This window comes from Alexandromys fortis, unplaced genomic scaffold (assembly GCF_014885135.2).
Source record: "Alexandromys fortis isolate MF-2015 unplaced genomic scaffold, M_Fortis_MF-2015_v1.1 scaffold_186, whole genome shotgun sequence".
Classification (NCBI taxonomy): domain Eukaryota; kingdom Metazoa; phylum Chordata; class Mammalia; order Rodentia; family Cricetidae; genus Alexandromys; species Alexandromys fortis.
Window position 1 is genome coordinate 677,905 of NW_026068067.1, and position 25,951 is coordinate 703,855.

Here is a 25,951-nt window from a genome sequence, read left to right on the forward strand (position 1 = left end):
GCCATAGCATGTGTGTGAAGGTCAGAAGACAGCTTCGAGGACTCAGTTCTTTCCTTGCCTGATATGGTCGTGGAGACCTAATCAAGCCCTGGGGTAGTGCTCTTATCCTCAAGAGCCCTGTGTGTTTTAAAGAAGAATGAGGTAGTACTCTAATATGTATATATTCCATACTTCCTTCATCCATTCTTCAATTGAAGGGCATCTAGGTTGTTTCCAGGTTCGGTATCCTACTGTACCTATTGGTTTCGTGGGAGACTAGGCAGTTTCGTGGATGCTCACCTTACTAGACCTGGATGGAGGTGGGTGGTCCTTGGACTTCCCACAGGGCAGGGAACCCTGATTGCTTTTTGGGCTGACATGGGAGGGGGACTTAATTGGGGGAGGGGGAGGGAAAGGGGAGGCGGCGGTGGGGAAGAGACAGAAATCTTTAACAAACAAACAAACAAACAAACAAACAAATAAATAAATAAATAAATAAATAAAGAAGAATGAGGTAGTGCTCTTGGTGCCTCGAAACCAGGTTTTCGTTTGTGCTGTCTTATTGGCAAGCCAAGTCTGATGACCACGGATTATGCGCCCCTGCATTTTTCTGAATAACACACACCTCACTTTCAGCCTTCTTTCTTTAGCAACGGTCAAGGCTATGACCATCATTTATGTCAATGTAACCTTGATTCCTGGAGAGGTATTGTTGTAAACACTCTGTCAAGCAGTGGGTAGCTTGTTTCTGGACCTTTGAAACCAATTATTAAATAAAATGTGTTTATAAGTAACTATTGGGTTGATAATTTCCTATATTCCACAAGCAAGAGAACCCACAAACACAGGCATCTCGGCACCCGTCTTCAGACTGAAGGGTCCTAGAATAAAAATAGAAAAATGTAGATTCCAGAGATAGGAATGTAGAAATAAAGAAATATAAAGTTGTAAGCCTAGGAGAATGAGAACAGACTGTCAGCCGCTCTCTCAGCAGCTTGAGGATTAACTATTAACAGTTGGTTACTCCGCTTTACAACCCATAGCTCTATTAACAAGGCCAAAGCATCTCTCTGCAAACTGAGAGCTAGCCTATGGATATGAGCCGAGTCAACTTTTAGGAAATAGATATATGACCTCTGGGTTCACATTATCCCTGCTATGTGAAACTGGCAGCATCAAAGGGGAGAGCACAGGGCTTCAGTAGACACTACCTGAAAGTACCAAGAAAGGCAACAGATTAAGTACAAATACTAGTTTAACTGAAAAACTGTTAATTTTGATTGTAAAGTAAGGCAATCTGTATCTGAGTTTTACCTCGAGATTGTAAAAATTCCTTTGTTCAGACCTAATGCTTGGTGCCCCTACTATAAAAAGGTGGGTTCAGAAACCGGCCTCTGCCACACCCTTACAAAATCCATCTCTGGCTGTGGGCTCAGCTATCTGATAAGCTTTTTGTGCCCTATGAAGATTATTTTTTTATTTTTTTATTTTATTCTGGAATATATAGTTTTCTGGAATAAAGTTTGCTTCTGGTTTATTAGTCTTTGCTGGTCTATCCTCATCTTTGCGCGACCCCCCTGGACCTAACAAGACCAGTTCTCAAAGCCAACTTTTAATCTCACCCCAAATAGGCATCTAACTATGTCATACCAAGTTATTGCCATTAAATTTTTTTAGAGTCAACAAACCTAACATCTAAGAATGATCTCACCTTCCCAAAAGTAAAGCTTGGAAAAAGCAGGGGCAGAGGGCAGTGATTATTAAAAAAAAAATTAAATTGAAGTTTTTACGGTAACATGAAAATAAAATAAAAACTATAACTGATGATTTCACACATGACAACTAAAATTGAGATTGGTCTGTCATTTAAAGTGCTTACCCAAGTCTAGTAATTGATTTTAACAAGAAATCAAGACCCATGAATATAATGTACAAACACACACAATGAAGGATTTCATTCATTTTGCTTTTTAACTTAAAATATAAAAAAGTGGACTTGTTAACTTAATCACCAACTTTAAGATGGTGACCTCTCAGATTTTAAATTTAACTATGCATCTTGCCTTTGAATTAAGTCCAGCAGTTCTGTTCCAATGCCTTTGTGCAAGGAGGAAGACCCAGAATTACTTACTTTTACCAGCTCCTGCTGAGGCCAGATCTGAATAGGTTCCACCTGCTGGGGAGTTTGAGTTTGAATACCATACGTATTGAGGAAAACTTGAAGGCTGAATAGAGAACAGAGAGATGAGGAGGAGATGGAGGAAGCTATTTTAGACATTACATTTCTAGCTCGGGAAATGTGAATGAAGGGGGTAGAAGGGAACAGACAATGCTGACTTGGAACATATGGTAAATTTGTTATTATCTGAAATACACCATGCACACTAGAATCCGAAGGGCTTAATGGCTTCTCCCCCCCAAAGTATCAGGAGCTTTGGGGAGCAGTCAGAAAGATGGGCAATGATTTTTGGTAATCTCTGTAATGTGTGGGCACTAATTTCTCATATCCACATTTACGTTTATGATTTATCGTAAGTTAAACATGAAAAGTATCTTGTATGACACTTAAGGTCACACTGATGATGTACTTGAAACTACTGAGGTTTATTTCCACCGCCATTCTCAACACGATAAACAGAAAGCAACCATCCCCACCCTTTCCCACAGAAGAATGCACCAGACAGCTGCGTCTCATACCGTTGGCTTTCTGCTACAAGGGCTACATGAACCACCAAGTCATTTTCCAGTGGACCCTGCAAGGCACAAAAAGAGGAAGGAGAAACATTGAGAAAGATTTGATCATGACCAGCTATAATGAGAATCAAGCCCAATATTAACGATCTTCAAGCAGTTCATGAAAGTGATGGACACCAGCTGGGTCTAAGCGCTGTCTTCCTTTTCTTGCCCATCACTACCTACTGATCAATTTGATGGTGTAGACAGAGTAACAGAACACCAGGAGGGAAAGTCATAAATCTCACCAGTTCTAGAGAGGCTAGCTTGTCAGGGCTTTTTTGAATGATGCATAAGAGTGGTTTGGGGACGGAGAGTAATTTTCCATCATTTAACTCTGAAGGGAAGAGGAGGAACTAAAAATAAAAAGTTCAATTTATGTGATCCCCATAAAAAATGACTGTGAGTTAAAACTGCTCATTTGACATCTTAACCATATATAAGCTTATTCCCTTTCTGTTAGCTAATTTTCCTTTGGCATTTTATATATATCAAATTGCTTTTTTCCCCTAATATTTTGTTCCTACATATTTGTCTACATAATTAGCATTATGTCATTAAATATTAGCTGTTAGTATTGGGTATTTGCTACTCTTGTGGAAAGAGTCACTATGATATATATTATACATATATAATTAACATATATGCTAAAATGAACCCAACTTCAAGCCTGTATAAATTATCTATATTAGGTGCTCTGAAAGTACTGATCAACTATAACTATTTTCCAGTAACAAGTCCAGCAGTCCCAATAGTATGCTACAGCACCTTTGATTTACCGTAAGTTTCTGTGGGATGGCAGACAAGAAACAGTGGAATACTTCTATTAGCAGTAAACATCATAAAATCAATAGGAGAATTCCCAGAACCATCATGAAAGTGACATTACAGGCAGACTGTCATATGATTTAAGTAAATGAAGAACAGAAATACGACTTAACAACCCAACAAAATCAAACACACCTTACAAGGTTATAAACTGATACTTGATAAGACCTTGCAAATGACTGTTTCTCAAAACGAGAAAAGTTAATAATTCAGAGTCTCATCAAGATTTCAAATAACAAATAAAGCCATTAAGCCAATGAGACCTATTAATGTCTTTGTTTCCAGGACAGAGATGTTTATGGGTTTCTTAGTAAACAGTAAGTCAAAACATACACTCTAATACAGACGTCACAACGAAGCCCTTCCAGCCCCCACTGATCAGCTGCTTTCTTTCTAAATCACAGGTGGGTTAGGGTGACATTGTCGCCACTTGACTGTGTTCAGAGTTAAACAGCCATTATACCTTGAATCACCATGAGTAAGTACCTCGTTAGGCTCATTAGATAACAGGGTAGAAAACCAGCATGGCACAGAGTTCTGATTCACAGTCGTCTACCAGATGCGGCTCGGCTCTGCACCGCCAGCACTACCCTTCCCGCCCCGCCCACTCCACACACCGGAAGCAGTCAACAGGGGTGGTCCCACCACCACTCCATGCCTTCCACTGTCAGAGTCAGAACCATCTTTCCCATTTTTAAAAACCAATTGCTTTCTAAAGATTGCAAATTTGCTCTGACAACTTTCTCATCAGAAGGCAATCAGTACCTTCTGAGTGGTATTTTCTCTAATAATACAGTATTTTCAATGTCTAAAGTTCTCTCTTCCCTTCCCCTCTGGCCAGCCCTGTGTAACCCCCATTCTCCCTTTCCCATCATGCCTCCACTTCCTCACTTGACCAAGCACGTATTGATACACAAGGCTCCACGTTAGACCATATTTCAGCTAAATCTAGCTGTGTCCCTCCTTGAGGAGCTCAGTCCACTGGGAGACGTGGAGAACTGCAGGCTGTGACATATGTCTATAATAACATGAAATCTTTCGTCACATTTTATTATGGTAGAGCTACCGTGTTAGGAAAATGATCTCCAGAGCATATTACATCACACAGACAGACCACGCTTTACTTAAGGAATGCTTTACTTTAGTAGACACTTGGGTGGTTTCTAATTTTTTTTTGCTTCTGCAGAAGATTTGTCGTTACTTCAGAGAACTGTCTTTCGGGGAGAACAAAGCGCTTCACATATCTGACAGAGAAAACACTCACTGAAAGGGCACTGCTGCTGTAGCTGTGCTCAGCTATTTTTACACCCACCATGGGACAGCTGACCCTCTCTGATGAGTTAAAGATCTATGTCACCCTGGATCCACCATACTAAGACATGTAGATCTGCCATTATCATATTTGTATAAGACTAGTTCCTCCCTAAAGAAGTTCAAAATATCTCAAAAAAGTATGAATGTCTGTCTTCTTTACTCTTAATTCAGATGCTGAAATTTTAACCCTGAAGTAGGACTTTAACCAAAAAGTGGGCCCACACTAGACAGCGAGTCTGCCAGTTCAGGGATGTGAGACCTGCAGCTTCCAGCACCGTGAGATGTCATTTAAAAGCTGCCCGGATCCTGGTGTTTTGCTTCAGGAGCTGAGCAGACCGAGACACTTTTCATCTTTCTCTGCTCGAACTTGAACAAACCCTTCTGCGCCTTGCCTGTACAGGTCTCCCTCTGCTCTGCCTCCAGGGACGCATGACCCACATACTGAGGTCCTTGGGAATGTGTGAGCACTCATCCCATTCCGTCCATTCTCCACAGGCCTCATTCACTCCGAAGCTTCACATTATTGTCTCTGAGCAGGTCTCTCTGTGATTTCTAGTGTTCAACCTGCTTTTTAGTTCCAGTTCTCACAGCTTACTTGTTTTATGGACATTTTCCTCTAGGTTCTTTCTAAAGTGAGTTTTAAAACTTGACTCTTCATTAACCCAGCCCTCATTCCAAATAGATTTTTATTACAACTATTTAATTGGTCACTGTCTCTCAGTGCCTCCGAGTCATCTTTGATACGTTACCCTTTAAGTCCAATTTCTACAGAGGTTTTCTGGAGTGAAAAATGACATCAGCTAATACTTAGAATACCACTTTGTGTATAAGAGTCATTTAAGTACTTAACAAACTATTCCTACGTTAAAGATGAGAAAAAGAAGCCCAGAAGCCTTAGCCAGCTCACATCCAAGAGCGCAAAGCTAGTGACCATCAACACTAGAATCCAAAGTCAGGCAGCAAGTAACCATTCACTTGCTGTAGGACCACAGAGAGGGCAGATTTGGAGACTGAAGAAACCAATCTCATAGAATCCCATCTTCCCACCTTCAGTCATGATCTGGGTCATCTAACAGGAACCTTAAACTTACCCTGACAAAAACAGATGTATTAATTTCCAACAAAGGATTCTTTACTTATATGAAGCTCACATTATGAATTCTTGCTCTGTTAAAAAAAGTTAATTCTTTTTTTCCGTCTTTTCAATAATAACTAAAAAAAATAATCAGCACACATGAAGTACCAAGAAGTTATACTAAATTACGCATGGAAATGCCTCTATTCGATATGTTATTACAATGGCTCCATTTACTGATGAGAAAACTCAGGCATGGAGAGTTTTAAGAAGTTATGGGCTTGGGATGTAGTTCAGAGGCAGAGTACTTGTCGTGAATGCAAGATGATGTGGGAGTGTCATATCAATCTGTTGATTTCATTGGTTGAGCAATAAAGAAACTGCTTGGCTGGCCCTGATAGGTTAAAGCATAGGTGGGAGGAGTAAACAGAATAGAATTCTGGGAGGAAGAGGAAGTGAGGTCAGACTCTGCTCTGCTCCAGGAGAGACCTGAAAGCTCTGCTCTCTGGAGCAGAGATGCCATGCTCAGCTCTCCTGGGTAGACTCGACAGCTCTGCTCTCTGGAGCAGAGATGCCAGGCTCTGCTCTCCCAGGCAACTCCGACCCAGGATGGACGTAGGCTAGAATCTTCCTGGTAAGCGCACCTTGGGGTGCTTACACACATTACTAGAAATGGGCTAGTCCAGGTGCGAGAGTTAGCCAAGAAGAGGCTAGATAGAAATGGGCCAAGCAGTGTTTAAATGAATACAGTTTGTGTGTTGTTATTTCGGGCATAAGCTAGCAGGCAGCCGGGGTGCTGGGGACGCAGCCCCGCTGCTCTTATTTCAACAGCAAGAGGTCCCTGTGTTTGATCCCAGCACCACAAAACCAACAACATTTATAGAACAAAATTAAATTCAGCAAGTGGCAAGGCTGGGATTCAAACCAGTTTAGCCTGTTTCTTATACCATTGGAGTGTGCTGTACGCCTGTCTAATGTGTTGCTAACTCACAAAAATAAGTCCACTCGCTCTGCCTGTCCCCTTCCCCCCACATCCCTCCATCTGCACTGTCACTAGAATCCTACTCAAAGACGCCAGGATCCTGTACATGGTCACCTAACTGGTCTATCTACCGCATCTTAACTTCCACTCAGTGCCTCCCTCCTACAGACAGGAATTAGAAAGTATAAATCCACCATTCATAATTGGCATCCCACCCCATCCCTGCATGTATGGCATCCAAACTCTCCAATGGTTTCCTGTCACCTGTAGGTCAAGAACCAAGCTGCTTTGAGGGCCTTCCCGTTCTAGCTCCTGCCCACCTCACTCTCTCTTCTTTCCCACCATGCTGTATGGACACTGGGTTCTCTCTGCCCCATCACAGGGCTTTTGCAGTGGCTGCTCTTACTTGGAATGCTTTTCCAACACATTGTTAAATGGATGACTTCTTACCACATGGGTCCAGCCATAATCCCTCCCTCTTAGGGTTTCCCTTTCCTCTACACCTAACCTGCTTTGCCCAGGAATCTCCAGCTTCTCTGGCTAGTCTACAACCTTTCAGACTTCCTTAAAGGTCCTGTCAGCTCCAGAACCTGTGTTAACATAGTTCATTGTTATTCAATCAGCAGAAAGTAACTCCATGAGAGCAGGGACTTCAAGCTACCTTGTTTCACTGCTCTGCCCAATCAGGAGAGTCTCTCAATTCAGTGTTTATCTGTAATTAGGTCTACCACACATGGAGAGGTTCAAAGTAAAACTGACGTCATGGAAAATATTCACAACCCTTGATTTACTACACAAATCATATTTATACTATTGTTTTTCATGTGACTCCTGAAGTCACTTTTAGCTCAATCAGTGTTTGCTAACTTAGCTATTCACCAGAAATAGTAAAAGTCTACTTCAGAACTGGGGATATAGCACCTGCCCAGCACACACATGATCCTAGACTCAATCTCAATTGCTGAAAAAAAAAAAACTAAAACAAAATATATATTGCACATAATTATGATGACTATATTCACATTTATAACACTGGAATCCAAGACCACTAACTCTACGGCATTTTTTTTTTTTTTGGCCTGATAAACCTCTCTGACTATACAATAACCCAAATCAGACCAAATCAAACTGAATTAGAAGTCCAGGTTTAATGGATGCCAATGCTTCCCCACCACCACCCCAGAAAACCCGGAGAGGGAAAAGGAGAGACCCTGTATTGGTTCTCTGAGGGGCAGTTTAAATAGCCTGTGGGAGTTGTCTTGACCCTCCCTGGAGAGGGGTCACCGCTGGTGGGCTTTCTCGGAGGTGGAGTTTGGATTGAGGCAACTCTCAGGGGAGAAGGCTTGAAATGGAGCTTTCCACCCAACATTCCAAAATGGATGCCAGGAGCTGGGGTGAAGCCCCCAACCAAACATTCCAGACTCTTTGGATAAAGGGGTGTCAGGGAGTTGAGGTGACGCTTCCAACCAAACTATCTAGAGTCACCCTGACAGCTTCCCTGGTGTTTCCCTTCAAGCAGGCCTCTGTCAGTCTTCTGGACTGTGGAGTCCAGTTATTGTCCGTGTGCCACTGATTTGCATGAAGGAGGCGACCCATTGTTGAACAAATGAAGAGAGGAATGATGGGTAAGAGCATGGATAGCCCTACGCCGTGTTAAGGACATGGATTCTCTACTCCCCCAGTGTCTCATTAGAACACTGCTCTCCTCGCTGCCTACTTTAGAACACTTCACAGAAAAGATGGTTCGCTCTTGCCCATCTCAAGCTACTGCCTGATGTCCTTCATGTTAGGATGCAATTCTCTTCTCTGTCTATCCACATCCTCTGCCGAGGATTTAGTCTACTCTAACTACGACTCCAAAACATCAGAGTGCTCGTGCTTCTTCCATCTCTGCTAGCAAGAGCAGGTTCCCACAACAATACTGAGCACTCATCACAGACTGCTTTAGGCCATTTGTGGAAGGGTTATCCACTTATGGAACGTTTATGAGTCTAGATAATGACAGACTACTGGAAGGACCCTTTTTTACACAGGAATGGACATGATACCCTGGTATTCATTTAGGGACTTGGAATAAAAACATGTTTAGTATTCCTGATGGCAATATATGAATCCTAAACACACACAGCAAATGTTTGCAAATATGGGGCTGGAGAGATGGCTCAGAGGTTAAGAGCACTGGCTGCTCTTCCAGAGGTCCTGAGTTCAATTCCCAGCACCCACATGGTGGCTCACAACCATCTCTAGTGGGATCTAACGCCCTCTTCTGGCATAAAGCTGTACATGTGGATAGAACACTCATACATAAATTAAAAAATAAATCTTTTGCTTGTAAGCCTGGCGGTGGTGGCGCATACCTTTAATCCCTGCACTCAGGAGGCAGAGGCAGGCAGATCTCTGTAAGTTCAAGGCCAGCCTGGTCTACAAGAGCTAGTTCCAGGACAGGCTCCAAAGCTACAGAGAAACCCTGTAGCAAAAAAAAGGGGGGGGGTGTAAATTAAACAGGATTATTTTTAACAATAGGAAATATTCATAACTAAATGTATATACATTTCTATAAACAATCATGTTAATCATGATAATTAATGTTAACCCATAGTTGAAAATATTCATTAAAATTTTCATATCTATAAATAAAACCAGGCTGCATCTTGTTTTTAACATTTTCCACCTTGATAACAAACACACTTAACATTAATTTATAATATTAACCATTTTTGAGTAGACAGTACATTTATGGAATGCCTTGCCCATCAGCTGGGTACTACTTAGATTAAAATTGCAACTCATCTCGCTTGAAACTTGAGATGATAATTAAAACATTGCACGTACATCTGTCTAGATTTAAGTTTTTAAATTGCTCACATCAGGCCAAAGTAGTAGCAGAGAAGATCTGCACCTGGGGACTATAAATACACAGTAAAAAAAGTTTCAAGAGTGTTCGGAGAAGCCGTAATGCGGGTGTGTCCCCAGACTTTTCTCTCTCCCGTTCTTTCATTTATCTAATGCTTTTCAGAAGACAATTCACCCGTAAGAAACAAAAACTTGAAATTATAGAAAGTTTTCTGTAAATGTCTAATAATTGCATCTTTGCTCACCTACTTCGACATCATCTCACAGAGGCTTGCAATGATTATTCATAGCGCACTCTAGAGTTAGCCCATGCTATAAAGGAGGTGGAATCTATATAAACAGAGAGTGCTTCTGGTGCTTTTTCCACTTAATGGTTACATTCCTTTTCAGATGTTAGTACAGAGAACACAGAGCATGTCTTCATATGCATCTCGGTTAGCAATCCACTTTAGAGTTGATTAATACTTTCTCACATTTGTAACCTCTTAGAGAGTCAACCTACTGCACTGAAGTCCTGGGAAACAGTTGTGCTTACATGGCAGAACCATTCAACAGCAGCTGTTAATTTTGCTTTTAAGAGTTGACCACTCAACCCAACTCATTCAAGGCATTACTACCCACTGGTTTATGCGAGTCACGAGAAAACTATTATGAGAAGAGATCAGTAGGCCCAACTTTGAGGAGGAAATGTGGCTCCTTTTTTATAAGATGATGGCATGGAAAGATACACAGATGTTCAGTAGCAATTTATTCGCAGAAAGTGCAGCTTCTGAGAAGATGCATCTCGTTGTTTCTCTGCTTATTTTTGTCTTCTGTTTTTAGAATGTTCATGTTGAGAATGCTAGTGTGTTTTAAGAGCTGCTACATGCCATGTGTTATTCAGCACTCTGTTGCACATTCTCATGACAATGCTTTAAAAATTAGGAAACTGGCACAGAGAGAGGCTATGGAATTTCCACAAAGTCACAAATCTCATTGGTAGAAGGGAACTTGGCTGAAGTCATGTCAAGGGCTAAAGTCAACAAGGCATTTTGTCACAGTATTTGTTTCACAGACTACGTGCTGCGGCTACTGTATTTTATACTAAACAGTTCTCAAGAGATTCAGAACTCACACATGCACATTCACGTGGAGAGGAGCAAGGTAAGGGACAGAACTGGGCAAAGAGAATCACTGTAAGGAGGTAGCTTTGCATAGTATGAAACGGAACAGATTCCAAGGGGTACAGGGTTGTCTCTTGTACTGGATGGTTTTTCATCAACTTGACACAAGCTACGGTGATTTGGAAAAAGATTCTCAATTGAGAAAATGTCTCTATAAGATTGGCTTATAGTCAAATCTGCCTGGCATTTTCTTGCTTAATGATATGGGAGGGCCCAGGTCACTACTGATGGTGCTACTCCTGAGGATGAAAGCAGAGCAAGTCATGAGAAGCAATCTAGTAAGCAGCACTCCTCCACAGCCTCTGCATCAGTTTACTGCCTCTAGGTTCTTGCTCTGACTTCAGTGATGGACTGCGATGTGGAAGTATGAGTAAATGCTTTCCCTCCCAAGTTGCTTTTAGTCATGATGCTCATCATAGCAATAGAAACCCTTACTGAGACAGCCGAACTCAGGAGGCAGTATCTACAGTTCGAGTCTGAACCTGAAGGGATGGGGTAGCCCCAACCCAAGGGTGAAGGCTCAATACCTAGGAAGAAAATAGCCACTATCTCAGGGAGTTTCACTAGGAGGACCCTCCCCTTATGTAGAAGGTTGGACTTATTCTATTGAGGTCTTCAACACTTGAGGGTGGTCAGGCCACAACAGGGGAGGCAACCATGTTTACTGCCTGTTTGGACTTAAATATTAACGTCACTCAGAAACACCTCATAAAAAACTGAGGAGAATTGTCCAAATCCTGAGCAGTCTGTGGTCTAGTCATTCGGACCTATAATATTAGTCCTTATGTGTTCACAGGCAAGGATAACATTGGTGCAGACAGGCAAAATGGGGTCAAGTCCCACCAACAGCCACTTGAGATAATTTTAAAGATAACCTGAAGAACTGCCTGTAAAACACACATTGTTTTTCAAATATGCTTTGGGAGAATATAATTTTTTAGCGCTTATCAATTAAATAAGAAACCAGAGCCAGGTGGTGGTAGTACACGCCTTTAATCCCAGCACTCGGAAGGCAGAGGCAGGTGGATTTTTGTGAGTTTGAGGCCAGCCTGGTCTACAAGATCTAGTTTCAGAATAGGCTCCAAAGCTACAGAGAAACCCTTTCTCAAAAAATAAATAAATAAATAAATAAATAAATAAATAAATAAATAAATAAATAAAAAAAAATAGTTCTATTAAATAATCTACATAGTATGGAAAATTCACAATTCTTTCTTCAACACTGCCCTGAGCTTTGATTATAATTCATTTCATTTTTAATATGCCCTATGCTGCATAAAATAATCTTCTGTGGCTGGCCTTTTACTGAAATAAAGACAAGTGAGGAAAGAGAGGAAGAAGAATAAAAGCAAGGCAACAAACAAATTCAAGGCCAGTTTTGTCTCCAGGCCACAGCATTTGCAGGGCCCTGTCCTCTGCTCTGGGGGATTACAGACACCCATTCCTACTCGTTAGCCCTCAGCAGGAGGTCTTGCCAGCATTAGAAATTTTGTCATTATGGGCTGTTTTCAGCCAAACCTTATTTGCTGAAGAAACCTAGCAGACACTTTGTCCATCTCAATTCCAAAGCGAATGCTACTCCACAGTGTTGTCTCCCTGGAGCTAAGGAACAGGCCACACAGCAAGAGGCACACTCTTCCTGTGATGAAGGCTATCTGACATTCCCAGGAAAGCCAAGGCAACAACCTGGAGTGCCCAATAGAAACAAGAGGAAAGTCAAACAGGAGTATCAGAAATAACAGCGTCAAGCATAATTAAAAGGCTAAAACTGGCTTAAGATTAGAGCTAGCCAGGGAGAAAGAGCCTGAAGGGCCCATCTATTTATATATTAGATTAGTGATTCTCTACAATTTCATTTAAAAGTAGAAAGTGAATTTTAAAAAGTATTTGTGGATCTCAGCTGCAGTTCCCGTGTCTGAAAGAACAGAGCAGGCCAAGCTTGCTGACGCTTCTTCCAGGGACGCAAATACCTTACAGGAGAATACCAGCAACCTTGACACAGAAAACTCATTTTTAAAAGTTTTTACCTCTTTCAAAAGCACTTTCTGTCACTTGATGGTTTTACATACTTATCTTAAATGACAGAACTAAAGGTCTTGCCTCTGTCCCGGAAACAACAACAAAGCAGCCACACAGGCCAAGGCTGGAGAGCCCAACCCATGCTATTCACAGCTGTGATTACATGGAAGGGAAGAGCAAATATTGAGAAATCATAGGACAACTACAGGAAAGACCAACCCAGGAAACATCTGTGAATGGGGATGGGAGGGGGGAGCAGTTGGAAGCGCCAGTTCAAAGTCTAGTCATTTCATTCTTGGGTTTTGTGTGAGGGACTTCATGTGAGTTACAACGAAAGAAGATTCCCTAACGGCAGACGAGGGAGCCAAGGTTTAGTAGCACAAGGTCAAAAAGCACCAAGTACAGCAGACAGGCTTGCTCTGGGTGTTCTCCTCTGTGTGTGACTGGCTCAGTTCTCTGGCGTCTGAGTTAAAACTGTTGGGTTTTCTTGTAACAAAGCAGAAGAGGTGAAGGAATTTTGTGCAAGAGGTGAAATAGGAAAAGCGTTTGGGGAACATTTTGTTTTTAGGGGAAGACACTCAAACACATCTGCAGAATCAGATAAATCTGTAAACTGAAGAAAGCTAAAAATCTGAAGAAAAGAGTATCTAGACAAGGATGATGACACACACGTCAAACCCCAGCACTTGGGAAGCAGAAGCAGGGGCTCTCCGTGAGTTTGAGGCCAGCCTGGTCTACAGAGTGAGTTTCAGAACAGCCAGAACTACATAAAGAACCCTGCCACTAAATATATAAAGAAAAAACTCCATATGGAACAGGTTAAAGATGGAGGGAAGGGCCAATGAGGTACTTACTGCCAATTGATGACCTCAGTTGGACCCACAGGAAACCTTGTGGAGCAAGGACTGTGAACCTAGTCCTACAAATTGTACTCCAAGTTCCACATGAGCACCATGGTACATGTGCCCTCTAAAGATGCAAGAAATGTATGTAGCTTAAAAAGCTTTAAAGTTGGATGAAAGAAGGGCAAGATAATCCCAGCATTCGGAGAACTGAAAGAACCCTGCAGACATACTAGAGGCAGGACCTCAGTACACACTAGGATTTAGTGGTCCTCTTTGACTTTTATTTTACAAACCTTTCTGAGAATTTAAAGGTCAACCTTTCCCTTTTAATAATTTTAACTTAAGAAGAATAAAGAAGCGTTCATGTTGTGAAACATGTAATTCATATCCTTGGGGGGACTTCATAGTCTTTCAGACCCCAACACACAACATGATGGGAAGAGTCACGAGCAGCATCCATTGTCCCTTACAGCTCATCTTTACACATAATCACAGGCTCCACAATGAAAGACCTTTGTGAATAAGGCTGGGAAATATGACAGCCAAAACCAAAATAAATAAAATATAAATATTTGCTGAAGATTCATGAAATCATAGGAAAATCATATGAACTGTATGAATATGCAGCCTTCTAGGTTCCAAACAATATTATTAAGCATTAAATTTGGGCATTTATAATTCAATATTTATGAGCAGAATATGCAAAGATAGTGCAATCTGAGAAAAGACAATAAAGAAGCCATAGCTGAGCCAAATGAAAACTATCAATAAGCAGAGCTAATATTTTAGTGTAACTAAAACCACAGTTTAAAAATCTGCCTGAATTAAAACAATGGTTCACATATGTATGTGTACAATCTTAATCACACAGAGATGTAAGGAAACTGACAGATAAAACAATAAACAAAGTTTAACATTTCCTACAAGAATAATGTTCTCCGCTTCATGAGGGTGGAACTTCCTCATTATTGATGCAATTCTTTATCAAGTCAAAGCTTCACACATCATTTACAAGACACCAACAACATGGAATCCAAAAATATTATCAACTTACAGGAAGTAACGGGCAGAGAGCTAAAAGTAAACAGGACACTGTCTAGTTGTGAAGATCACAAAGACACCCAGAAAGTACGTTGGTTTTATATTCTACGAGTTGACAGTGAGTATTCATCCCCTTGCTACACAGACACTGTTATTACTGGTGTGAGGAAGCAGCCATGCAAACCATGCTGTTTAGGAGGTTTATCACAGAGGTAATGAGGGAGATGAGAATGCAGAACAATGACGTCAAATTCACATTTCCCACCATGGCCCAGAAGGCCCCACATTAGCACGCCTAGAGTCCAGCCCCGTGTCGCTGCTACCTTGTAACCGGAGAGACGCCATGTTTCTTTCAATTCCCTTGCTATTTCATGACTTAAAAATTAAAGGCTCTACCCAAGGTCTTAATAGTCTCTAACGCCTATGCTGTGATATAGGCAACGAGCCTAAGACTCTGTACATGATTTTGAATTTTCTTAATGAAAGTAGAAAAATAATTCCCCTTCTGTTACAGAGATGAGCAGCTTAATGGTTTATGCAGGCACTTAAAAAGAAAGAGAAAAACGAAGCCAAAACTGCATCTCCAATTCTAGGTCTGCAACAATACATTTACTGAGGGAGGCTTTCATTTGTTTAACTATACATGTAAATTGTTTTATCATCTCTTTCCTTGTTTTCAGGAGCTATGCAGTATAAAATGTTCTATTTATAGAGAAGTATTGAGTAAATAGAAATCATCCAATGAAAAGCATGTCTCGTCAATAGTTTTTAAATGTTATAGCAGCATTTTTATTAATTAATTTATTTTCACAGCAATAAATATCAGACTGTGGTTGGTTCCTATTAGGACCAACTTGTAGCATAGAAATGGTCAACAGTTGTCTGGTAAGGGTCACCTGATATGATGGTTAATCTTCATGCTAACTTGGCCTGATTTGGAATCACCCAGGAGACACACCCCGACCATGCTGCAGGTGTTTCCAGGGAGGGCTAAGTAGGGAGAGAAGATCCAGCCTGAGTGTGCTTAGTACCATCAGGTGCGAGGAGTCCAAGACAAAATAAGAACAAAAGGGGAGAAAATTGAAATTAATCTTCATAAATGAATGAAGTGTGACCAGACACCTGACTTGTCACCACAGCTAGGACAGTCTTGCTGCCACACCTCCCTCTTCAATGGACAGCCCCTCACACTGTGAGTCAAGATGGACTGCTTCTTCCTTCAGCTGCTTTTGTCTATTACTTTGCCACATAAACACAAAAAGAAACTGATGTGCTTGCTATAGAGTCAAATGCGGAAGCATTATGCAGACATTTAAAGTACTTTATAAATATAATGACTAGTAATTGAGTATCAAATATATGTTAATGATTATAAAATGACTACCCAATAAAGATTTAACCACAAAATGACATTTACATGTATCTACATATTTGTAAATAACATTTTCTCTCAGACTTATCAATATTTTTCTTATCTCTTAATTATGCAATTTGAAATAAAAGTAAAAATAATACTTATTTAGCTCTTACAATGCATCACACATTTTCTTAAGTGTCCATACATTGTCATTTGTGACACTGTAGTCAGGAGTTATCATTTCTATATAATAGACAAGGAAAGGCTTAGAGAGATTAAATTGTTTAAGGACCTAGTTGAAAACGGAAGAGATAGGCTAGGCTTATATGATACAAAGACCACACTGCATCACTTCTGCAAGTGCGTGCATGCACACACACATACACACACACACTCAGTTCACTTCACTCACACTCACTCACACTCACACTCACTTCACTTCAGGAAGATACTTCATAAAGAATTTACGGTATTTTTTGAGACAAGATTGTAGTCAGTTTGAATATATAAGTGATTAACTCCAAAAGGAAAAAAAATGAAGAAAGAAACTGTTTCCTTTCGTGTCACTTAACCAAGAAGGATTCCAGATTTGTGTTCTCAACTTTACCCTCCCTGTGTCTTCTTCTATCCTCTGTCTGCTGTGTGAGTCTGAATCTGTGCCTGCCTGAAGGCTGTCTTGTGAAGTGCTGTGTCTGTCTGTGTCTGTGCATGGCTGTGTTCCTAACAAAGGGCTTCCCTGTGTGTGTGTTTAACAAAGGGCATGTGTGTGTGTGTGTGTGTGTGTGTATGCACACACAACAAAGGAATTCACCCTGTCTTTATGAACAGCACAGAAAGCATCATGTTTGGGGAAGAATGTGATATTTTACAGAAATATTTAACAGAGTTTTATAAGGGATAAAGTCACTGACTCCAAAGGACCCAGAAAACAAACAGTATTCCAAACATCACTGTTTATCAAGCAGAATCCAAATGTGTTTGACATTATCCATTTATGATAGATATTCATTCACTTTGGAAGGTTGCTTTCAACTTCTGTGTTTGCTGCTTTCAGCAAATGATCCACATTCATCACCATGGACCCGCGGCCTGGGAGAGCTCATAATTTAAGATAATGACTGTGCATGAGCTTAGGCTGTAAAAACTGATGACAAGGGAAATCCAAGGCAAGTAAGGCTGGTTGTTACATTGTTCTAAAAATAAGTTACACAAAAGGGTTGAGGCCTTTAATCTCAGCACTCGGGAGACAGAGGCAGGTGGATCTCTGTGAGTTTGAGGCCAGCCTGGTCTACAGGAGCTGGTTCCAGGATAGGTTTCAAAGCTACAGAGAAACCCTGTCTCGAAAAACCAATAAATAAATAAATAAAAAGTAAAGAAAGAAAGAAAAGAATTACAAGGCAAAAATAAAGGAGGGTAGAGGAAAGTTCCACGTAAAGCTAATAAATTTATTCATAAGTGTAGAGGCCAAAAAACTGTGAACCAATTTCACCTTGTGTACAGATAAAAGAGTTTTAGCTTGCTCAAAGTTGTTGACAACAAGTGTGGCCACATACTCTGACCTAAGTTGTGGCTACTTGGTGTTTTAGACATTTGGTCCAAACAGGTAGTTCCACTCCACCCTGACCAAAGGTCAAAGAATTCTATTATACTTCTGTTCCTTCTTTTGAATTAGGAGGTTTGACCTAAGAAGTGACTGCCTTCAAGGACACTTGGTCTAGGGTGGGCTCCCTGCCTAAACAATAAAACACTCTTCTCAAAAATTAAGGACTTGATGTCTCAAGTACTGAAGCAAGTAACTGTTCTAGTTGTACTTTGTATCATGTTAAAACAGGCTTTTGCCCCCCCCCCACTCCCCGCAATGTATTGGTGTATAAAAGTGTATAAAAAATTAAATGTGGGCAGATTTCAGTATTCACTGGAACTCCCTCTCAGTACTATCCTATGTTTCTGGTTTTTTATTTTCACTTGCGTCTTTATTCCCTTTAATTTTCTAACCCCCATGCCCTACTGTGTAGTAAGTGATAGGTATCCTTGTCGAAGCCAGTCTCCAATGCATGGGGACACTCACTGATGTTGAGTAAGGCATCAGAAATGATCATTAAGACAGTACCAGTGTAACGGTAAAAATAAAACACTGTGGTTCCCCTGAGGGGCGGCAGCAGGTGCCAGGCAGGGAGCCACATGGTGGGTGAGAGACCTCGGCGGGTCAGTCTGTCCCACAAGGAGCTGAGTCAGGTGAAAGACAGAGACAGATAGGCACACCATGCAGAGTGAGGTAGGATATTTATTTAGTTGGTTAAGGAAGGGAAGGGGAAAGAGGAGGGGTGGGGCTTGTCTCTTAAAGGGACAGGACAGACCATTACAGCCAGGCCTACTACTCACTGTGTATCTTTACTTTGGACCATACATCTTACTTTCTTAGTTGGATCTGTTTCCCCTTTTATATTTCATCTATGACTAAAATCATCTTACACATGAAATATTTTATTATATATCATGCTTATAACCAAGACTTAATTTTAATAAGTTCAGCAGGTTAATTAGAGTGATGTTATTAAAAGCTCTCTTTAAACATGCAATTCAACTTCCTTAGTTCTTAAGTTTTTGATCAAGGTACTTAGATTTTTAATAGGCTCTGGTACAAATAGTGTTGATAAGAGAGTCATATTTCCTTTGAGAGTAGAGAGAATTACCTGAGGCTAACCCCTGCATGGCTGTGGCATAGACAGCCTGGGTTTTCAGAAACACTGTGGATGCCTTGACTATTTTAGTCTATTTTATTATGGTAATCATAATAATTTCTATGCTCTATTAAACTTTACTCCCACACATACAGGTAAATAAATTTAGATTTTTGGTCCCACAGGAACACCTTATTTATTTATTTATTTATTTTTGCCAAGCTAATTGAGTTAGCTTGTTTTGTTTCTTTGAAGAAGAAATTATGTCTAAAGTTGGTTAATTATTTGAGGTCATATTGATGAACCAACCCAAAGAAAAGTGCAGATGTTCCTAAATCATCCATGATCAATAAACCTTTAAAAACTGAATAAACTTGTCAAAGAACCTAAAAGGAAAAATAGCTGTAAATAATGTGGGAGAAGTGTTATATAATTTACATACTAAGTTATGAGACCAGACAGTCTTTTTAAAAGTTGCTATTCATGTGCATTGGTGTTTTGTCTGCATGCATATCTGTATGAGGGTGTCAGGTACACTGGAACTAGAGCTACAGAGAGTTGTGAGCTGCCATGTGGTTGCTAAGAATTGAACCTGGGTCCTCTGAGCCATCTCTCCAACCCCATAACTTTTTTTTTTTTTTTTTTTTTTTTTTGGTGGAGCAGCAAACTCAGCTTTCTGCACAGATGGCCTTTTGGCCATGTAACTGCTCCTTAACACTCAACAAAAATTACTCAAAGTTTACTGAAAACCTAGACCACAGAAGACAGCAACAGAAGTGCTGGAAGGGAGAGTCTCCAGTTAAATCTTGCCAAACAATTTTAGACTTGAGGGTGACACCCACGATGCTGGCCAGGAGCGCAGACCCACCACCGAGAGTGGAAACTGGAAGGGCACTCTGCAGGTACACAGTACGGGGGGAGAAGTGAGAATGGCACCGAGACCGAGTGCCCAGCTCCGCAGGGAGCTACGGCTATGCAGCAGGACATTTCCTCCACAGCATTTAACACACAGGCTTGTACTGCCTCCAGGGCAGCTAGAAGCTCCAGCAAAGGGCACTCCTCATGTTCCTGCATTCGCCAAGGGCAGAGTGATGTGGGTCTGGATTGCTTCCTATCAGACACTTGGCTCATAAACAAGGCTAGCCAGGAAAAACCTCCCAATTACATTCTCCACTTCTTATTGGGGAGAAGACTACTTAATGCCTGAGAATAATCGCCACATTTATTGTACTACAAACAATCAGCTAATGAATCACTCCAGACACATAGCAAAATAACTACCAGGAAGAAACGGGAACTCCACATTAATGAAAAGTACAAAATTATCCTGGAAATTATGCTTAGTGAAATGATCAAGAAGCAGAAGAATGATTATTGTGTGATTCTGCCTACATTATTTGCCTATAATAGACAAATTCAGAGACAGAAAGTATAACAGGGCTTACAAGGTGGAGGGAGGAGGGGCTGTCATTAAATGAGTTTTTGTTGGAGATGAAGATTATTAACATGGACAGTAGTTGGTGATGGCTATAAAACATTGCCAACGTATTTAAAGCCAACACACTATTTGCTTTATGAATGGTTAAAATGATGACCGTTGTATATATTTACTCCACTTAGAAGTGTATGTTAGAAATTACTCGGAAGGGCTGGAGAGATGGCTCAGAGGTTAAGAGCATTGCCTGCTCTTCCAAAGGTCCTGAGTTCAATTCCCAGCAACCACATGGTGGCTCACAACCATCTGTAATGGGGTCTGGTGCCCTCTTCTGGCCTGCAGACATACACACAGAATATTGTATACATAATAAATAAATAAAATATTTAAAAAAAAGAAATTACTCAGAAATGAAGGCAACTAGAGATTAAACATGCAAAGAAAGAGGTTGGATTCCTACCTCATATCAGATATAAAAATTCAAGAAAAATGGCCAACACACCTAAATTTAAGGGATAGTATTGCAGAATTCTGAGAAGAAAAGGTAGGCGTAAGCTACAAGGTTGTGATTTTGAACTAGGTAATGGCTTTTAGACATGACACTAAAAGCAAAAGTAATCATAGAAAAACTGGGCTTCATCAAAATTTAAAATTTCTATGCTTCGAATGACAAGAAAGTGGAATGATAGTTCACCAAATGGGAGAAAATGTTTGCAGTTATACAAAGGAATCATCTGGGACACAGAGAATTTTGGTAACTCAACTGCCAGCAAACATATGAAAATATGATTATTTTTTGCAACTAGGGGTATGAGAATCAAACACAGTTAGGTACAACTTCACCAGCCCCACTGCCTTAAAGCCAAGGAAATAAGTATTAGTACAAATGTAGAAGAATGAAAACCCTCACACACTGGAGGAAATGCAGAATAGTGTAGTCACACGGAAGCCAGTCTGGCAATTCCCCGAAAGTTCAACTACAGCTTAGCATACGATTCAGCAATCCCACTCTTAGCTATATCCAAGAGAAATGAAGGCATGGGGGAACACAGGGACGGCACTGGGAGGCTGCAGCAGGACTGTTCATAATGGCCGAAGCTTAGAAACAATTCACACGTTCATAAACAAAATATACCATAAACCTAAAGTGGCATGCTGTTCTACCACAAAGGGAATGGAGTGCTGTTAAGTCCTGCCACTGGTATAAATCTTAAAAATGTTATGCTGGGAAAAAATGCCAGTCACTAAATCTTACAGATCATACAAATAAGCAAAAGCACAGAGATGGTGAACACCATGAGGGGACAAAGACTAAAAGTGCAGGAGTTGTAATTTTTTTTTGGAGCAATAAAAAAGTAAAATTGATTTTAGTACATACAGTGCAAAAACTATTGAACTACACACTTTGGTGAATTGTATGAAGTACAAATTACGTGTTAAGCTGTTACAATAATACTTTAAATGATATTATTAGTGTTTTGAAAAATAATTTTAGAGAAAGGTCAAGGATCACAAAATCCTTCTTTATTCATTAGACTTTAAATTATCCATTAAAACATCCTGGTATGAGGGAAAAGGTGTCCCAGACAGCTGGTTCCAAAAGACTCTGAAAACAGGTAAGCTAGACTGCTCAGATATCTGAGTCTGAATACTGGCATCCAAGTGGGATTGTGAGACCCTGCATTCTCTAGGCTGGGTCCTGGAGAGGTTGGTTTAAAGCAACAGACAGATACAGCCAAGAGAACAAAAGAAAGCATTCTTTCTCACCGTAGGAGCAGGGCACAAAAACAGTGACCATGCAGAGCCTAGTCCTAGTTTCTCAACAGAGGCACCAGTTGCCTACCCACGGTTCTGTACAAATTCCTATGTGAGCGTAGTTAAGCATACCTACAGTGGCTTCAGAGTGTGGCAAATCTATTCAACCCCTGCTCCATGAAGTAGAGAGCCACATAGAAAGTAGATTCATCTATCAGCTGGGCCTAGTGACATAGGAGACTTAACACACAGTCAACAGTTTTAAACTGGCAGAATTTCTTATCTCAAACTACGGAAGCCATCGACCAGGAATCCTTCCTATATTAAAACAAACAAATCCTACAATCAGTATTGAAGGCAACATAAAAATGTTCCTTGACAAATGGAAACTATGGAACTGGCTGCTGGAAGAGTTACCCACAGATCATGTAAAGATGCTTCTGAAACAGAAGATGACACTGGAAGGAAATAACAATGAGAAGGAGGAGTGAGGTAAGCACAGTGCACTGTCTTCCACTTTAATGAATTTCTTTAATCAGACTGGTAGTTGAATAGAAATTATAACAACTGGACTTGTCGTTCAATGACTAGAGGGGAAATAGTGAAATATTCACACCCAACAGCACGTCCTTTACAAGGCAATGGTAAAATAAACTATGGTACAGTCATACCGTGGAGGATAACTCAGTCATGAAAAGGAGCAAACCATAGATAAATTTAACTACTAGCTGCTCTTATAGAAGACTTGTGTGATATTTTGACTGTGTTCTGACAAATAAAGCTTGCATGGAGTCAGAGGGTGGAGCTAGCTACTAGCTTACCAAAATTAACCATAGAGGTTTGGAGGACTATAGACAGATAGGAAAGAGGAAGTAGTAAGGTGGGGCTGAGGGAGGATCTCGCCCCTTTGGAGGAAGAAACCAAAGAGGTAGGAAGTCACTGGTGGTTGCTCCCCTGCTTCTCTCATCTTTCAGGTTCTTACCCCAATATCTGACTCCCAATTTTTTATTGATAAAGAATAATTAGTTAAGGCTTCACAGAAGTGTTAAGTTATACATTAAGTGTAAAAAGACAGCCTTCAAATTGAAAGCTATATTCATTTAAGAGTCTTGAAGTGAAAAAAAATATAAAGATAAAAGAGAACACATTGGTAGCAAAAGAAGCAAGCATGGCCCTAAGATGGAAGTCTCTGTGGTGACATATTCACTGTGCAGTGACGCAATGCTACATGTGATGCAGTAGGTAGATGTAGCACTACAAATGTGTGTGAGAGCAACTGGTCCAACAAAAGCTTGCACCGATGCTAGTTTTCTGATTTTTATACTGTTTAATAAAGTACACAGGATCTGAGGGTGTAGATTCCTGGAAACTCTCTGTTCTCTGTGACTTCTTGTGGGAGGGTTGAGGAAGGATTCCTAGGAACTTTCTCTGTAATTTCCTGTGGCCTTTTATTTCTTTCAAATTAAAGAGCTATTTTTTATTCAATCAATAGCTAAAATTTTTGACTACTTAAACGTGTACATGGCTGACGCTCGGTAGGAGTCATGGACAAGGATACCTGAACATCTTTCTTGGGCGGCACTGCTATACACTGGTTAGATTACTAAGCACATCTCTTTATCTCCATGGGAACAGAGGCTCAGCTTTATTTCCATAAAACTAGCTAAAGCCCCTCTCCCTTTAATGGTCTTACTCGGCAGTCTTTCCCTACACTGAATTCTGTGTGTCTACTACATTTCCAAGTTCTGTGGCCTCTAGCGACTTGTGAAGGCCAGAGGCAGACCTGCGACCTCCTGCCACACCTTCTGTTCACGACAGATTCTCCTTCAGGCATCATCTGTATTTCACTGCTCTCTGTTTACCTTCAGAATATCTGGCAGAGCTTAGAGCACTTGGTCAATCCCAAGAGACTCTTTACTCACAGATTTCAACATGGCCAGTCACAACCCAGCCCCAAAACAAACCAAAGAGAGGGCTGCGTATCTGGTGCATTTCTGACCCCCACGTCTCACGCCCTCAGCCCCAGCAATGGCTACAGGCATGTCAAGCATGCTATCACGGTAAGAAAGCAGCACAAGAGGACTTGCTGCCAATGGAGAGGGCAGTCCTAGTTCCCAGCAGTTTTCTGTTGGGAATCCTCATCCTCCCTCGCAGAAACTCGGGTTAGTGCTGCACAGACACTCTCTGCTCATGCTGCAGGAGAGGAGCTCCAGCCTTCACCCCAGAGAACTCTCTTAGCTAAGAAGTGGCTGCATCTAGAAGGCTTGCCATGCATAGCCCTCCAGCAAAACTAGCAAATAATCCTGATATAGTTAGCGGGAAACACTCTCTAAGTTTACCCTTACTGTTCTGTGCTCTGAACAAACTTTCTTGAGTAGGAGAGAAAGAACTGCAAGTATATTGTGTTCTGTAATTCACAGACAGCCTGCAACCTGCCCGACGTATGCCAAGCATGAGAAAAGGGTACTTTTGCTAGTCACACGCCTATAACAGGCTTTGTAGTTCTATCTCCTCCTACACCTCAATTCAAGAAAAGGCTTAATATACTGTCACCCTGGAGAACTAGGTCAAGCACGTGAAATACCGTGTAAATGACAGTCTGAATGTACACACAGTCTGGCAATAGCGGAGTCCCGGCACTCTGCTCTTTAGATAGACTCCTCATTTTATACTTCTTAAGTAAACATGAACATCTCACATGGTACAGGCTGTACACTGGCAGGACACATTGGCATAAGCTAAAGGTCAGTCCTTACCTTACAGAGGATAATAGGTCAGTGAAATTTCTTATTTCATGTTAACACAAAGCTTTTAAAAAATGTTTTAACATTCATTCATTCTTTCTTTCTCTCTCTCTCCCCCCCCCCCTCTCTCTCTGTGTGCATACGTGCATTTTTTAAAACCAGCATTTGGATTTGTAAGCATATCAGCAGCAAGTGCTGCTGCCACTTTTATTAAATGCACGCTAACTGCTTGGAAACCCAGGCACACACAGGTTCATTTCCTTTCTCCTCAGGCAGTTCCCACAATCTACAGCATTTTCATTTTAACAGTTCTCATTACTGGTATCATTTAATAGTTGAGGGTTTGCTCAAGTCAACATCAATCTTGCTGATACTGCAAACACTTTAGTGTGTGTTGACACAACACAGTCTAAATCCATGGCTGGTAAACATGAGAACTTAAAAACCATCCCTTCCCGGAACATGGCACAATGTGCTAAGAACAGCTCTCTCCAGGTACACAGTCCTGTCAGGGAGACACAAGAGGAGACATCAAGCACAGGACCTCCCTCTCACATGGCCTCCTACTCCCTTCCCTGGCTTCCTACTTCCTCTCTCCCATCCACAGCACACTGCTATCCTCCTGCAAACACACGCACCACATCCATGAAGTCTGGAATCCCTGTGGTCTGGAAACAGTCTATATGGAGGACACTTAATTGGACTTCCTTATCAACAAATAACCTTTGCTATTTAATCTTAAGTAAAAAGATGTCTTTCTGACAGAAGAAGCAAGAATAAATATATTTTGAATAAAATTGCTTCTTTAACGAACATTTCGATGTCTCTGGATAAATCTAAATTAAGAACTGAATTATCTCTTTACCTGGTTGGAGTATCTCATGCTCACGTTATGCTGATTCTGGAGTGGGACAAAGCGCTGGACAGGGTCGATGTCTTTAGGACTGATTAACTCATCAACTGCAAAAAGAAAGCAAGTGACGTTATAAACAAAGCACAGCACACCAAATACACAACACTGTGAGCCAGAGACAACTACAGGAAATCTCACTCAACAAGAGACGAGTGGTCTGTTTTCCTTAGCCCAGTCCCTGAGAGATAAGATGTGCTATAAGATCTATAGTGCAATGAAATAAGAAGCAAGTGA

At 40.9% G+C, this 25,951-nt stretch overlaps 1 protein-coding gene across 5 annotated transcripts in view; it reads right to left on the reverse strand.

Moving 5' to 3' along the window:
* Phkb (phosphorylase kinase regulatory subunit beta) overlaps window positions 1-25,951 on the reverse strand; it is a 170,568-nt gene that overhangs the window by 43,659 nt on the left and 100,958 nt on the right. For all 5 annotated transcript variants that reach the window (XM_050120663.1, XM_050120664.1, XM_050120665.1 and 2 more), the window contains 3 exons: window positions 25,670-25,764; window positions 2,677-2,732; window positions 2,111-2,204 (listed from right to left, as the gene is read on the reverse strand). In XM_050120663.1, coding sequence (XP_049976620.1) covers window positions 2,111-2,204; window positions 2,677-2,732; window positions 25,670-25,764 — 245 coding nt within the window. The remainder of the gene's footprint in view (window positions 1-2,110; window positions 2,205-2,676; window positions 2,733-25,669; window positions 25,765-25,951) is intronic.